The 16691-nt window shown below is 33.2% G+C and overlaps 1 protein-coding gene across 1 annotated transcript; it reads right to left on the reverse strand.

The window, feature by feature from the left end:
* Positions 1-1834: 1834 nt before the first annotated feature.
* Positions 1835-13579, reverse strand: LOC125073538. Its single transcript, XM_047684398.1, has 14 exons — positions 13457-13579; positions 12677-12872; positions 12029-12101; positions 11234-11361; positions 10543-10614; positions 9942-10025; positions 9184-9229; positions 7983-8152; positions 6902-6969; positions 5972-6107; positions 4450-4559; positions 3525-3618; positions 2794-2925; positions 1835-1908 (listed from the first exon to the last, which is right to left on the reverse strand). Exons 1-14 carry the CDS (start codon positions 13577-13579, stop codon positions 1835-1837), a joined length of 1506 nt encoding a protein of 501 aa, XP_047540354.1.
* Positions 13580-16691: the final 3112 nt, after the last annotated feature.

Raw genomic sequence — 16691 nt, forward strand, 5'->3', positions numbered from 1 at the left:
TAATCTCCAAAAGTTTAGATGAAGAGTTTCTAGACTAGTTTAAATAAACACTATTTTTTTTAAATGTATTGCTTGTGAAATTGTTAAGAATTGTTATTGTAAATATTTTTCATCAATTAATGTACTTATTATACTAATATACACAAAACTTCTATTTTATCATTGAACACTACATATTTCTCTCCACTAAGTGTGGTAATAAATTGATACATGACAACACTGAAATTACCGTAACGTGACAGTGACGTCACAAGGGCGCACAGAAATACTCGCTTCAGCCGCTAGGTGAAGGTTATAAGAGAAAACGAAAAATTTCACTTGTAATTGACGAAATATTCATAAGAAAAAAAACTTCTTTATTTAACATTTGTGGTTACAATATTGACATAACAATCAGTTGTTGTGATGGCTAAAGCGCATGCGCGGGTTTTCAAGACATGGGCTACAACTGCAAAGGATTGCAGGTCGTCTTAAAAAAGTTACGAAACAACATATTTAAGACTTATAAATTAAATTTCTCTAATAATATATATTATTTTAAATAAACGTACAACTATAGACAGCTTTTCTTTTAGAGGTTCAGATTGAAGATCAAACATAATGAAAAGAAAATTCATGTTTTTTGCCGGCTAGGAAAGCTGAAATTCTCGGCTTTTTTCAACTGTATTGTGCATGTTTTATACTTATAAACCTTGGTCTTGAATCAACCTGTTTATCGATGATAACCGCATTCAAACCCGTTACGTAGTTTAATAGATCTAAGCCTGTAGACGGTAGGAAGCGGCTTTGTTTTATACTTTGTAGAGATATTCGATAACCTGCGGATTCACCGTTTTGAATTTCAAACATTTTTATAGAAGTATAAATACGAATGCTTATAAAAAGTATTAGTGATTTTTGCTGCACTTTTGCCGTTTTGCTAACGGAAGTTAAATGTCGCCTTTTCTACAGAATTCCTGGAGAGGTTTTTCACAATCGAACTCAATCGAAATCAAAATCAATTTCAATAATCGAAAATTACTTCGGCTTTATTTTAAGGTTCGCTTACCCATTGGCTAGCGATCGTACCGAAAAGACAATTAAAACCTTTTTAGTAAACCTGCATGTGTGTGCTACTCGTGTACCGCCTTGGAACAGCATGGTCGATCAGCTCGAAACCTTCTCAAATGAAGAGGAGACCCTTAGTCCACACATTTACAGACTTTTACTTCTACTCCAAAAAATGATTCGTTATGCTTACCAATGGTAAATTCTTAACGAGTCGTTTCTAGATTAAAGATTTTTTTTATTGTTATAATTGTATATATACGTTCTATACAGACGTGCTGTTCGTGCCTTTGTGGCTACTCGATTTTAGTTACTGGGCGTACACATGTGTCAGAATTTCATAGACATTAAACTTAGTTTAAACTAGATGTGCCCGCGTGCGCGCTGTTTGAATTTAAGTTATTTGGATATTGTAGCGTGATTTTATTTTCAATTTATAATTCTAAAATAAAAGTAAGTTACTCCTTATTACATCCGCTATCTGCCAGTGAAAGTCCCGTCGAAATCGGTTCAGCCGTTCCAGAGATTAGCCGGAACAAACAAACAGACTGAAAACAGACAAAAATTGTAAAAAAAAAAATTTTATATGTACCGTGTATACATACTATATGTATATATTTAGTAAAAATGGGTTATTTTAATATTACAAACAGACACTCTAATTTTATTATATGTATAGATTTAAAATGTTAGCTTTAAAATAATATATATCGTAAATTAAAGTGAAACTTATTAGTATTGGAAATGAAACAAATGAGTGTTTAACATTGATGTTTTTATTTAAAAGTTACGTTAATGGCATCGTCGGTAGTGCCGCTTCGTAGCCAGTCCTTATTGGTCGGGAACGAGTCGATGTTTTCACTGAGAGAATAATCTGATTAACACATTTTCAAATACGTCTAATAATGTAACGAATTTATAAAGGGGTCGTAAATTTTGGAGAACTATTATAGGTAATTAGTGTTAAGAGATTTTTTTTTTCAATCTTTAAACAAATTTTAGTTTGATTACGAAGAAAACCTCTTCAAAAGAACCAAATTTGAAGAGCAATTTTGTTAGAATATTTATTAAGTAATAATATTTAACCGTCTGCTGCAAAGCACGCTAAAACAATTAATTAAATAATGTTAGAAATAAATCATAGAGATTCGTATTTGATATTTGACTCGTAATTAAGTTATAAAGAGTTTAGTTATTTATGTTTATACAGAGTCGGAAAGGCGAAACGAAGCTGAACTGCTAATAAACCGTAAACTTGTACAAACTTCGTTGGCACACTGTTTACACGACGACGTCACTTTGATACTCGTTACAAAGCAAACACTAACAAACGAACTGAGATCAAAACAACTCATCCCAGTATACTAAATTATCTTTGAACGCCAATTTTTTTTAACATGTGCCTATTGGTCGAAATTTGGTGTGTTGTAAGGAATGGTTATTATTTTTTGTAGCGTTAATATCAATGGGCAGGTGGTGACTACTTACCATCAGGTGGTCCACTTGCATTTTTTAATTTTGCATTGTGTTATAATCCTAACCATCACAAAATACTTAAAGCCAATAGTCTGCTGGCTATAAATTAATTCATTCACTCAGAAAAATACTCATTCGATTTTTTTTTTAAGAGCAATTGCTTAGGAAGAGAGAATGTTAGAATTTTTTTAGAGCCGTTGAGAGGAGAAGCCGTGACTCCACATGATTACCAAATTTTATAATTGAAGCACATATTGGTTATATTATTACCATTAGTCTCCTTTTTCGTGTCCTTTTTCCCTTCGTCACGCTCAATGTGTGCTGTGAACATTGCCTCCTTATAGTTTCCATAACCATCGCAATCCACGTCAGAACCAGTGCGGCATTTCTCACGGACACAGTCTTGAAAGCATAACACTAATTAATTCTGCTATATTTTCATACATAATAACATATGTAAAAGCTGAGATCGACCAGCGGAGACACACGTGGTATTAAACTAAAAACAGAGTGAGGAAACCTGGTTGCTTTGAATTAATTTCTGGTATATTTGAATCCACCGACCTGCCAAGGAGCAGCGTGGTGAAATAAATATCCAGCGTGGTGAATAAATACGTAATTAAAAACGTTGATCATTGATGATACTCTATGTAAAGGCAAATGTTACTCCAAGTGCGTATATGATAATTTAAACTGAATATTTGTTACGTTGTAAAATTATTGTTGTTTTAATATATTAACGTAAATAGTTTCAATATATTTTCATATTACCATACCATACCATACCATACCATACCATACCATACCATATCATACCATACCATACCAGAATTATACTATTAATATTAAAATAAAAATTAGCATTTATGCGCCCCTGGTAATTTTTCACAAACGACTTTGCATCAACGAAAACGAAATGTCAAAAATATGTAACATTACTGACTTTGATCATATAAACTTAGTTTACAATCAAACTAAACGTTAAAACTGGTAACACTCACCACAGTTCATATTTGACACTTCAACGCGTGGGACTTTGATGCCCTGAATAAAAGTGCCATCTTCGAGAGCGCAATAACACACGAATCTTCGACACTGTACGAACACAAATACAATCAATTGAAAGGAAAAAGGCTGAAGCGCCAATATGCTACTTTTGGAATGGGAGGTTCAATGTTAAGAAAATAAAACTTAAATCTCATAGAACAATTTAGGTGCTTCAGCCTTTCTTATTTTCGTCAGACGATTAATAAATATATATATGTATGTATATACATATTTATAATATAATATATTCGGCAGGGGTTTATGCACAGTTTTCATTTTAATCATTTCTGACTTCGCCAATGCGCCACTAACCTCGGGAGAGAAGATGATATGTCCCTTATGCATATTACATTGGCTCACTCACCCGTCAAACCACAACACAACAATACTGAGTATTACTATTTATGTTCACAAATATCAGACGTACATGTTATAATAATTACGTATTAAAACGACAGAAAAATATCCATAATTTCAACTTGACACACAATATTACCAAGCAATGTAACTACAATTGTTATTCAAACTATATAAAGTATGCTTTAGCATTAGCATTAGCAGCCTGTAAATTTCCCACTGCTGGGCTAAAGGCCTCCTCTCCCTTGAAGAGAAGGTTTGGAGCATATTCCACCAAGCTGCTCCAATGCGGGTTGGTGGAATACACATGTGGCAGAATTTCGTTGAAATTAGACACATGCAGGTTTCCTCACGATGTTTTCCTTCACCGCTGAGCGCGAGATGAATTATAAACACAAATTAAGCACATGAAAATTCAGTGCCTGGGTTTGAACCCGAAATCGCCGGTTAAGATGCACGCCTTCTAACCACTGGGCCATCTCGGCTCAGTATTGCTTTATATAGTTTGAAAATACGCAGTACTTGAACGGGCGCGTAGAGCCACAGGGGAGTGCATTGTGGTGCATTGTAATGAAGATGTCCATCTTTTCCGTATTTTTTCTTAAAATACTTCAACTCCCGTTTGCATGGCTCTGTAAAAAAATATTAAATTCTTAGATACCGGTACTTTATTCTAAATGGATAGATAATTTCGTTTCGATGATATAATTTCTTGTGTTATTGAATTCAGACAGACAGATGCTTATATTATTTGATAGTAGGATATTACATTGTGTAAGCCCGTCTGGGTAGGTATCACCCACTCATCAGATATTCTACCGCCAAACAGCAGTACTCAGTATTGTTGTGTTCCAGTTTTAAGGGTGAGTGAGCCAGTGTAACTACAGGCATAAGGGACAAATCATCTTAGTTCCCAAGGTCGGTGGCGCATTGGTAATAAAAGGAATGATTAATATTTCTTACAGCGCCCTTGTATAAGGGCGGTGGTGACCACTTACCATAAGGTGGCCCATTTGCTCGTTTGCCTATCTATATCATAAATATATAATATAAAAAATATGTAGTGGCTAGGATTTTGTTTTATAATATTATTCCAATAATTACTAAGCATTTAATTGTATTCTTCCAAATGTTAAATAATAAATTGATGATACATAGCCAGAATTGTTCAATTTATCAAACTGTGACTATGCAAATCTTGGAAAAGAGTATCCACTGAGTTTTTTGGCAGTTCTTCTCGGTAGAATCGACATTCCGGTGATAAATTTACTTGCCTTGTTGACTAAAGTATATGTTTGTGAAACTAGCCTAAATTATATATATATTATTTAGGACTGGCGTAAATACATATATATTTATTTAAAGATTGATCTGTCATAATGATTATATTATTGGAGAGATTGAAAAATATATTTGTTGGAGAATTATTATAGAGCTTCCATTTTCAATTCGTTACTCTTATTTACCGCAATTCCATACTCATATTTTGATTTTGATTTGATTAATGATGGATCGATTGTGTGAAAGACGATATGGTTCGAAAGAATGTTACTTGTGAAATGATGTCCGACAGAGAAGTACGGAAGAAGAAGACATGCTGCGCCGACCCCAAGTAAAACTGGGATGAGGGCAGGAGCAGCGCCATCTCAAGCTATTTTGGGGCCCTTGGGCACACATGAATCGGGGACCCTTTTGCTATATATTTACTAATTTTAATAAAATTAAACTACTTATTTAATAAAATTAAATATCTAGCAAAATATTTAACAAAAACATTTTATTTTTAATTTTAAAAATCGTCTACCATGTAGAAATTATTAGATAGACTTTAAGTTTAAGTAATTCTTAGGAATCTGATTGTTGGTGCTAAAAATATTCATAGCAGTAAACGTGTGAGAGAAATTATTTATTCCTTGGGGCCCCCTCAAACCGGGGGCCCTGGGCACGTGCCCCGTGTGACCTTATGGTAAAGACGGTAATGGGCAGGAGGATGATGAATGCCGTGAATGAACACGAATATTGAAGGATTCAGTTTGGTACCAACCGTTTGCCTCTAGCAGTCTTTCGTCACGCTTACGTCTGACACCAGCTGACGTTTGGACCGAATGGATATCCTGGCAAACTCCCTGTCTGCACACGAGGCCATCATCACAGCCCGGCTCCAAGAATTCCTCTTCAACCTAAATTATTTAATGAAGAACTATTTTATATTCACGTTTTTAATCGTATTTATTTATCGTAACGATAAACATAAAAAAATATATTTTGTCTTTAATGGGTTCATGTTTATGTGCTCAGCGGTAAAGGAAAATGTAGTGAGGAAACCTCTATGTGTCGGAGGAAATTCTTCCACATATATATGTGTATGGGTGCCTAGAAAGGCGAAAAACTCCCTTTAAGACAGGCTGATTTTTTTTACCTTTAAATTGTATAGTTTATTTCCGTTTGTGGATATTTGTGCATTGGATTAAATATTACGGCTCAAAATATATTAAATTAAAATCTGTCTAAATGTATACAAATATCGCTATTTTTAAATGATTTTTTTACCACTATATTCAGCGTACTTCAGAGGCGTTTTGTGACTAAGATTATCTTTCAATATATTTCAACTAGTAACGCATAAATGGTATTAATTAAATATAAATATATATTATTATTAGTTGAATTACCTAGGTAAAATAAGTAAAATCATTTTGTTAACACTTTACGCCAAGTAAACTTACAAAAGGACGGTGATTAGCGCAAAAACTTATCGGTAGTGATACTATCTATCACTACCTAAAATATATAAAATAAAAATAAAAGCTAGACCAACTTTTTTGTGTTAATTCTTGTTTTCTAAAACTATTATATAGGTTCATTTTAGTATATTCATTTTTACAAAAAAAAAATCAAAGAAACCTTACAAAAATAATTTAAAAAGGTAAAATATTAATTATGTAAAAAAATTAATCACTTGTTATATAATTACCTCCATCTCTTTTGTTCCATTCACGTTATGAACGAACTTTTTAAACTCTGCACACTTTTGATTTAGTTCTGAAACGGAGAGTATGTATAACAATAAAAAAAACATATACCTACTGTCTTATTCCTTACATTGTAAGGCAATAATCCACAACGGAAACTCAGCCGGCTTTCTTTTTTTTTATTTAATTCGAAGACAAAGAAATACTTTAACGGTTTACATGTATACTTGAATTACTCGATAACTCACACTAAATATCTTGGATATTTTTTAGGCAGAACTCGATAATACTGTATCTTGGGTAAACATGTATTATAAAATAAATAAAAATAAATAAATATTGGACAACATCACATACATTACTCTGATCCCAAAGTAAGTAGCTAAAGTGCCACAAACGCCCAGACCCAAGACAGCATAGAAAACTAATGAACTTTTTCTACATCCGGCCCGGGACCTCGGAGTGGCGTACCCATGAAAACTGGTGCACATGCTACTCGACCACGGAGGTCGTCATAATTTGTCACTCGATTTTAAAATAAAATCAATCAATAAATAATTAATACAATTTAAGTTTATTGTACATTTAAAAATAGGTTTTCGATTGAGTCATAATTTTAAGCAAGAAAGTTAATTGGTCTAAAATATCTTATAATATAAAATAACAGCGTTTGATATTGGGTTTGGGCTAACGCATGCTGTGTTAACCTATTGGGTAACCAATGTACTCTATTGAGTACAATGTATTACGAAAATAACTTTTTATGTAGACCCTTATTCGACCGAAGCCGAGACGGTTAGCTAGTTCATAAAATATAATAAAAACTAAGATTTACACACACAATTCCAACGTTATAAGTGTTTTTTATAATACAAATACGTGTTCTATCTATGTTGTGGTGATTTATAATAATATGGAAAGCGTTAAAAAATTAAGAGAGAGTTATGAACCGCATAATAATTCAGACCGCAAAACAAGACGGCTGCGAAACCTAAGCGCCTTGAAGATACTAAATGCTCCTGCTGATTGTCCTTGCAAAGATGGTACTGATGTTAATATTTGTCTTCAAATAAATAAACTCACGATGATAAGTACTGCATTTTCCACAACAATTGCACAGCTCCTTATCTGGAAGATAAGCACCGAGCGGACACTCGTCCTCCTTCACGAGACCGCCGCGGCACTCGAAGCCTCGACATGATATGGGACAGTCGCTACCACCTGATGGCGGTTCGAAACGGAAATTGCGACGGCTAGATAAAACAAGATGAAAACAGCTGAGTAAACATTATACTAATAGTGTTAGATGTACGTGCCGCAACACATACTAACCATTCTTTACTTCTTGAACCTTGAGATCGAAGATGTTATGTCCCTTACTCTGGCTCACTCACGCTTCAAACCGGAATAATTTGTATTGTTGTTTGGAGGATGGCGATATGTGATGAATGGATGGTACCTACCTAGACGGCTTGCACAAAGTACCACCATATTTTCATCAAAATTGAGGCCTCAATTAGATTATGCAAAGGACAAGACATTCAATTGCCATCAAGTATTGTTTCGAATAATGACGTCATCTCTTGTGGCATGTGCTTGTTGCCGCTTAAAGCATAACGAGGTACGATATACACCATGTTTGTCATTGGTGTGATGGTATGTCATCATTAAGGGGGAGTATTCCTGGCACATGATATCAACACCTTTGATATTACCATTTACAATGTACGAACCGCCTACACTTCCGAATTCCAGGCTTGTCGCTTATCTAATTTCGAAATAATCAAATATTCTTAGTATCTTAGTCCAAGTATTCTTAATAGAAAACCTCAATTTTTTGGTCACTTAGTTGGATTTATAGTCAAGTCTTTATTCTTCTTAATGATAAGTTTGACTGTCACCTAACAATGGTGCAACATTAGCAAACAGATCGCTAATGTCTTTTCATCTCACAAAATGTACACTCAGAGTAAGAAAACCTTCGTCAGTTTTCAAATTCATACCTTTATCAAATCGTAAACTCTTTGTACCTTTTGAAACTAAAGCATTAAACAGACAACTGCACATAAAATTAAACTAACATAGTATGATAACTAGGTTCAAAATAGTGTACATAGCGGTGCAATATGTCATACTCAATCGGTAAAGAGGTATCGGTATCGCGCATACTGAGCGCACGAAAATAGACCTTAAGGTGACGAACCTTTTCTTACCCCGACTGTAGTTAGAAGCGCTAAATATAAACTAATAGAAAAATACTTTAGATCGTATACTTTTTACTTACACGCTTAGCGTATCTGTCGGTAATGGTGGGACAGTTACAGGAACACCTGGAAACAACGTTCAGGTGATCTTCAAAGGATATTTTTACTGTCTACTTGTTTATGGTGCTAAATGTATAGTATATTTGATGGCATAAGTTGAGCAACAAATAATCATTTTATGCAATCTTCAAATCAAATCATCCAGTCCAGTATTGCTAAATTTTAAAGTTAATATTAAAATCCATCAGGACCGGATTTGGAGGTTGGAGACCCTCGGAACTTCTATTGGGGGGCTCGCTTGTAGAGTTGCCACGGTTCCCCTCCCCTAAATCCGGTCCTGAAGTCAATGAGATAATAATTATGACTACAATTGCAATACAATACTTATTTATCTTTAACTTAATTTTGCTTTTATGAGTTTATAAAACTAAGACGGAAGATGAAAACTAGTTTTAAAATATCACATTAAATCCTCTTTTTTTCTGTTCTAGATGATAGCTAAGTTGAAAAAGGTAATCAGTTCAGTTTAGAGATTTCGTGATAAATAACTAAAAAATTGGCTCTTGGATGACACTCTAAAAAAATAAAGTGGGTTGAATTAGAATTCGTTAATTATGCACGGTTGTCGTTCCTGCTGTCTCTCTCATGTCAAACATTTTAATGATCGTCATGAAAATTTGCCAATAAGATAAATTAATAAAAAAAAAACAATCTTCAAGATTGATAGATAACATTTAAGTCAAAATAGCGTAAGTATTTGGTCTAATTTTATCCTTACATCTCCGGAGGATTTGGTCACAACGAAGTGCCCTCATTTCTTGCTCTGGATGACCCCAATATGGATTGCAGCCCGCTCTGAAATCTGATTATTTATGTTCAAAGGCGTATCGTTCTCATGTTATTTACCAATGGGGGCAATGATCATCAACCTGGGAATATAATTCCTTAACGCTGCAAAGAGTTCGCGGTGCCTACCCAAATGGGCTTTTACTACTTTTACTTTAATTTGTCCATTTGAGCTTACCCTATCGTTAATTTACACAAGTTTATGCTTGATCATCGGTTGCCACGATCACTTACTATTCAGATAACATTGTAATCAGTTTGATTTCAGAAACAAACCACGCCTATATTATAGTATCGGGGTATTTTTTTCGTATTGTCTAAGTGCATTGGAAACAGTTTTTTTTTATACTACGCAATAGGCGGACGAGAAAATGTGCCACCTGGCAAGTGGTCATCACCATACATAGACATAACATTATTTATATAGCCCATAGCCCCAACCTTGGGACCTTAAGATCTTATATCCATAGTGCCCGTAGTTACACTGGTAGTGATGAGGTACTACAGCATAACCATAATTTTAGGATCCTTACCAATAGTCGTGACTGGTAAAAATTCTTCAGAGTCGAAATTATACTCGTCTTCAACACACGACTGGTCTAATTCTAAAACGAAATAGATATGACTTACTTATTTTGAAAACAATTATCATTATTCTTTAATCAGAGAAGAAAGTGCATCTTTGTAGTATGTACAACCTATTCCAATATAAGTAGTCGTAGAAAAAATAGACAAACCTTAGAGCACATAGACTATGTGATGTGATATTATGCACTTAGAAATTGTTATTTATGAATATTTATTTATTTTTAATACAAAACAATTCAACTTATTAACTTCACATCACGACATTGAATATGCTATTTTTTCACGAATCCATCATGAATATTTGTTTTTATTTTATCTGTATTTTTATGGCATATTATGGCGTGGTCACCACCACCAATAGCATAGACAACCTTGGCTACTAAGAAGTTATGTCGGTTGTCCCTGTAGTACACTGGTTCACTCACCCTTCAAATCGGAACACAACAATCCTGTGTACTGTTGTTTGGCGGTAGAGTATCTGATGCGTTGGTGGTACCTACTCAGACGGGCTGGCCCAAAGCCCTACCACCAAGTGAAACGCTGTACTCATACTTTGGTTGGAATATTCTGCCTGGTCCCGTCCTGGGCAAAATTCTGTCTAATGGAGGGGATATTATTAAATATTTGAAAAAGTACCTCTGTAAAAAACACAGTCGTCACAGCAGCGACACTGACTATAATCAGCGGGTATAAGCATCGCCCTCCACTTGCCGTATTTCTTATCACAGTAATTGCGGTATTCTGAGGGATGCACTTTGCGCTCTCTGGGTACATGAACGAGTCGTTTGGTGACAAAATATTAAATTAAATTAATGAATCTTTAAGCCTATATTAGCTTATTCTATTACAAGGAGCGTTAATAATGATGACAATCTTACTCATAAACTTTGCTTAGCGTTTTTTAACTAAAATACTGATTGATCTCTTTTTGCCATTATTATTATGACATTCAAGAGAAGAGGATTTTACTTAACTCCGTATGTAGTGATCTACCTACTCTACTCTACCTAGGCTTAGGTTAGGCTAGCAGATATCGAAGCCCCCTTCTCTACTCAGGCATATCCTCATAAAAAGCAACAGCTACCTGGTTAATTTGTCTTAATCTAGAAGGTCAAGAAAAAATTATCCCTTTTTCACTAATCACCCCTTATAATACTTCATAGAATTTCTAAATTTCATTTCTTGTTACTTATATTAAATAGTTAATTTGTACCTTTACTCATTTATGTTCTAATCAATAGCTCTCATCTTTACAGTAACACGAAATCATTTGAGCTGATATTGCGTTATAGGAGGGAGGGGAGGGAGCTACGAACTGGTGAACAGTAATAAGTTATCAGGTACTTACTCGTATTACATATCTCTTGTCCAGCAGTGGGACATTTATGGTCAGATAATATTATTGATTAGTGCTTAAAAATATATACTTACACACAAGAGTCACGGAATAGTTCACACTCGGTGCGATTGTTGAAGCGTGGACATTGAGGGCAGAGTTGGTAATCTACAAAAGGTCTTATATATTAAATTTTAAAAAATAGAATTGACACAGAGTTAATATTGACGCTTCAGGTTAAAGATTTATATATAATTCTTTGGTTATTCATATCTTGTCTCAAGATATGCGTGATTTTTGGATGAAAATATTTCTTCACATAAAAAAACGTAGAATAAAATAAGTTTTAATTCTGTTATTGCTATAAAGTTATTGTCTAGTTATCTAATCACAAAGACAATGATATTTGGACATAGACAATTTTACTCCTTACTAATAGTTATATTCCTACCAGTATACACGTACTACCTAGTCTGGATAAAGGAAAATAGAATGAATTTGAATGGCTATAATATAATAATATTATCTAAATAATACTTTAAAAATAATAATTCGATATTTAAAAATAGTCATTCATATTCAGCCATTCTTATTAACAATTATTCGTGGCAGAAATATCTATCACATGTGGAACTTCGTCTGGTATGGGGACTTTGAAGTCTCATGAATGTGACAGACATCTCGAAAGATAACCGCAGCAGCATTCATTTAATAAAACTGTGAGAATACCGGTATCGATTTACCGTAAGTACTTCTACATATCGGCCTCACTGTCCGTCTGCTTGGGAACTGAACCAGTGATCGTTCCGGACTTTTCTGTTCACACTTCTCATAGTCGATATCGAAATCATTGTTCCGGACGAGGGATAGGATTTCCGTTTCGCGCCAATATTCGCTTGTGTCTTGACTACGGTCTATCAACATTATGAATGGGAGAAACTGAAAGATAATAACTACATTCATTTTACCGCTGAATTCCAAAACAAATTCTAATTCCTAAAACAGTTGGTTTAAATACTAAGCACGATGATATATTCTTATCCCAAAAGCAATAAAAATAAGTCTCGTGAACAAGACATCCGAAGATAATGTAGATAATGTTGAAACGTTTCGAGTTTCGAATTCCACCAAATAAAAATTATAAACATGGTAAATATTAAATACTTGTAGTAAATAAAATAAAAGAATTCTAAAGTGGTTAAAGTTTGAATTTTTTTATAAAAGTTTGCTATTTAATTTTCAATCACACAAATTTTCATCAATAGATCAAATTATTAAAAAAGATAAAACCTCAAGAATCCCTATTAATATTTTTCTGTGTCATAAAAGCATTTAAACTATTTAAAAAGCAATACAAATAAAAGCAAATATAATAAGTATATTTATACCATATAAAATAACTTTATTAATAAATTGCACCGTTGCGAAGGCAGGGTTGCTAGTTAGAAAAATAATAAAAGAATATTCTATTACAATGCTTTAGTGATTAGCTATGTTAAGTGTACGAATGTTATGCTTTTTACCTTTAAATGTTGATTAGTAGTTTTATTCTCATATGTACCTCGATGGCTCAAGGACAGCATTGGAACTTTACTATTTGCTAAACAACTAGGAAATAATAACACTAATATAATATAATAAATCATAGTACTGTTATTTTATTCCAGTTTATTTGAAAAGCATGAATGACATCTTCTGTGACAATTTTTTTTCATAAATCTGTCGAAAAAAATGGACTGAGAAGAATTTTAGCAAACAGTTATAGACAAACAAATATTTATAGAACTTTGTATGTTTGTGTTTTAATAAATTGTTTAAAAACAGTATTTTTTTAAATCTGTAATTATAAGCGATTGAGTCTGGATTCAGGACATCTTTCCTTTTGACGCCATTAAATTGATTAGAATACCTACTTTTTATAAATATATATTTCTAGTATCTGAGGGAAAGCAGATTATTAAATTTGATTAGATTAGATTTGGAGTAAAATTTAAAAAAAAATTATATGCAATTTATTTTTCACAATTCACTGTGTATTGTCAAAAATGTGGTTTATATTGAAATTACGTTTATTTACTCTGTACAAAATCTCTCATAGTCAATGGGATCAGAGAATTAAAAAAAAGCAGATGGAGCGCGAGGAACTGTTACTAACCTTCACACTGAAGCAAAAAATCTAATACAAAATCAAAAGCGAAAACCAAATCTCTCATCAGCCGGTTTCGGCCTCATCCGCTCGCAGTCCGGACAGAGTCAACCATTTCGAGTATTTGTTATGTGCGTGGTTATCTCGCATGCGCGGTTCGCTATCACTCAGAACGCACAATTAGGTTCGATTTTGTGCTAACATTTTTTTTGCTATAATACACCCTTCATATAATCCACTTCCGGGCTATAGCCAAATGTGTATCGCGAAACGCGAGCAACGCGAGTTTTCAATAGACACATGCAGGTTTCCTCGCGATGTTTTCCTTCACCTCTAAGCACGAGATGAATTATAAAAACAAATTATTTTAGTGGTATTTGAAAATAAAACGAAATTCGTTTAAATTTATTTATTATCATAATTTAATTATTACAAAATCCTGTTCATTTCATGGCAGTGCATCCATAATACATCGATGAGCAACTTTTAATTATTTTGTTATTACTGACATTAAAATATCATCGCTTAATTCTTGAGTAGGAACTATGGAATAATTATTGCCACAATAAAAAAAAACGTCACTAAAAAAAATACCCATGAATTTTACTCGATACAACATGTACAAGTATTGCAAGTATTACTTAATTTTGTAAGATTAACCAAATGGCTTATGATTTTTGTAAAAAAAAAAACGTATAAATACACAATTAACTTTAATGTTAAAATAATATCTGATCGGTATCATGTACAAAATTAATATAATTTAGGCCAGTCATTTGACAGATATTGGTCAAATATCTAAATAAAATAATAACAAAAATATATATATATTTGTATAAAAGGAAATGTAATTTTAACGATACACAAAATATACAGCCTATTCCAATCATAATTAGACAAAACCTATATAGACAACATTTGACATCGAATTGACGAAACATCATTGGTCGAAGGCTTGTTGGTATAATCTATGATTTATGGTATGAAAAAATGGACGTCGATGAAGCTGTCGTCGGAACTTTGGGACTAAAATTAAAGTGGACATAAGTAGTCTGTAGAAACAGATAAACAAACCTTAAATTTACGAACTCCTTTATTAAACTAACAGTTCTTGATTAATAATATACATAAATTCTTGACATATCTTTATTTATGAAAATCGCTGGGCTACTAGCAAATTAAAAGGACTACGTCAAATTAAGGTTTGTTTAACTTTATTCTGTCTTTGATTGGAATACGCTATAAATTAAGTTTACCCAATTAATCAAGACTACTTATTCACACATCGACAAATCGTATTAATCACGAATCGATTTACAAATGTTTTGTACAAATTATCTGTAATTCGAATTATATTTTGACAGATAGACACTCAGACGCATGAAATAATTTGCCTAATAAATTTATCTAGTTGATCAAAAAACAAAATACACAGACAATAGTATAATATTTATATGACTAGAAAAGAACAATTTTGATATAAAAACTCGACAAAGACATATGAAGTCATACAGCCATACTCTTCTCTCTCTCTGTCGACATGATTCGACATAAGAAAGAAGGAGACAGCATTGTTTAACTAACCATACCAAATAACATTATCATGCAAAGTCGGTAATGTTTTATAAACATAGTGTACAATATATGTAGTCTCATCTGGGTCATATAGGTTGCTTTCATCTGACAGCCAACTCAAGCATCGCGTGCGCTCATTGGTCCAATCAAATATCGTGCTCCCCGGCTTCCTGTTACATACTTCCGTCCCTAATCACGCAATCACTTCCACGTTTTGCAAGAAAGCGAGAAAAAACTACAGATCGAAAACTATCGAATGATATAATTAAAATAAATATACGTTTTTGGTATGTTAACGCAAAAATAATCAAACCATTATTTAGAGACTCTATAGATGTCGAGTTAAAAAAGCAACAAATTTGTCGATTCTCTTGTACGCATAATTAATTATCTAAAGAATTTTGCTAGGAAACTTAAAATATGACATTGAATGTAATAAAAAAAAGTACACATGAAATTTACTCTACAAATGTTTCGAATAATATCTTTAAAAAAAAAAAGAGAATAGATCTATTGCCATCTCATTCTTACGAATTCAGAATAAAGAGTGCGTCATACAATTTAGAAGAATTAAATTTGAGTCAGATATTCTGTATAACAGAATCGACACCATTGATTTGTAAATATTCACTAGTTCAGTTGACTTGACTTTGCCTAACCAAACGGTAATAAAAATTTGAATACAATACTACAACATGTATAATAATATAAATTGTTTCTGTAGAACTCTGCCCCCCAATAATTAAAATTAAATATAATAATAGAGACACCCACATCTACGTAAACGTCACCCTCCAATGGCAACATCGTAAAACACAAATAGTGCAAGAAAAAAATGCCTATGGCTGTTCAATACAATTCTTAGTTTAATGGCTATGTTTTATGGCTTAATGGTGTGCCGACAGGGCACAGATATTTCGCTAGTGAGATTGATCGGTGCGGTTCAGATAACTAAATTAAAAAGTCAATTAAATATAAAGACAAGTACAGTAAGAGCAATTTCCTAGTTAATACTTAACAAGATGTAAAAGTGTTAG

The sequence above is a fragment of the Vanessa atalanta genome, chromosome 24, assembly GCF_905147765.1.
Source record: "Vanessa atalanta chromosome 24, ilVanAtal1.2, whole genome shotgun sequence".
Classification (NCBI taxonomy): Eukaryota; Metazoa; Arthropoda; class Insecta; order Lepidoptera; family Nymphalidae; genus Vanessa; species Vanessa atalanta.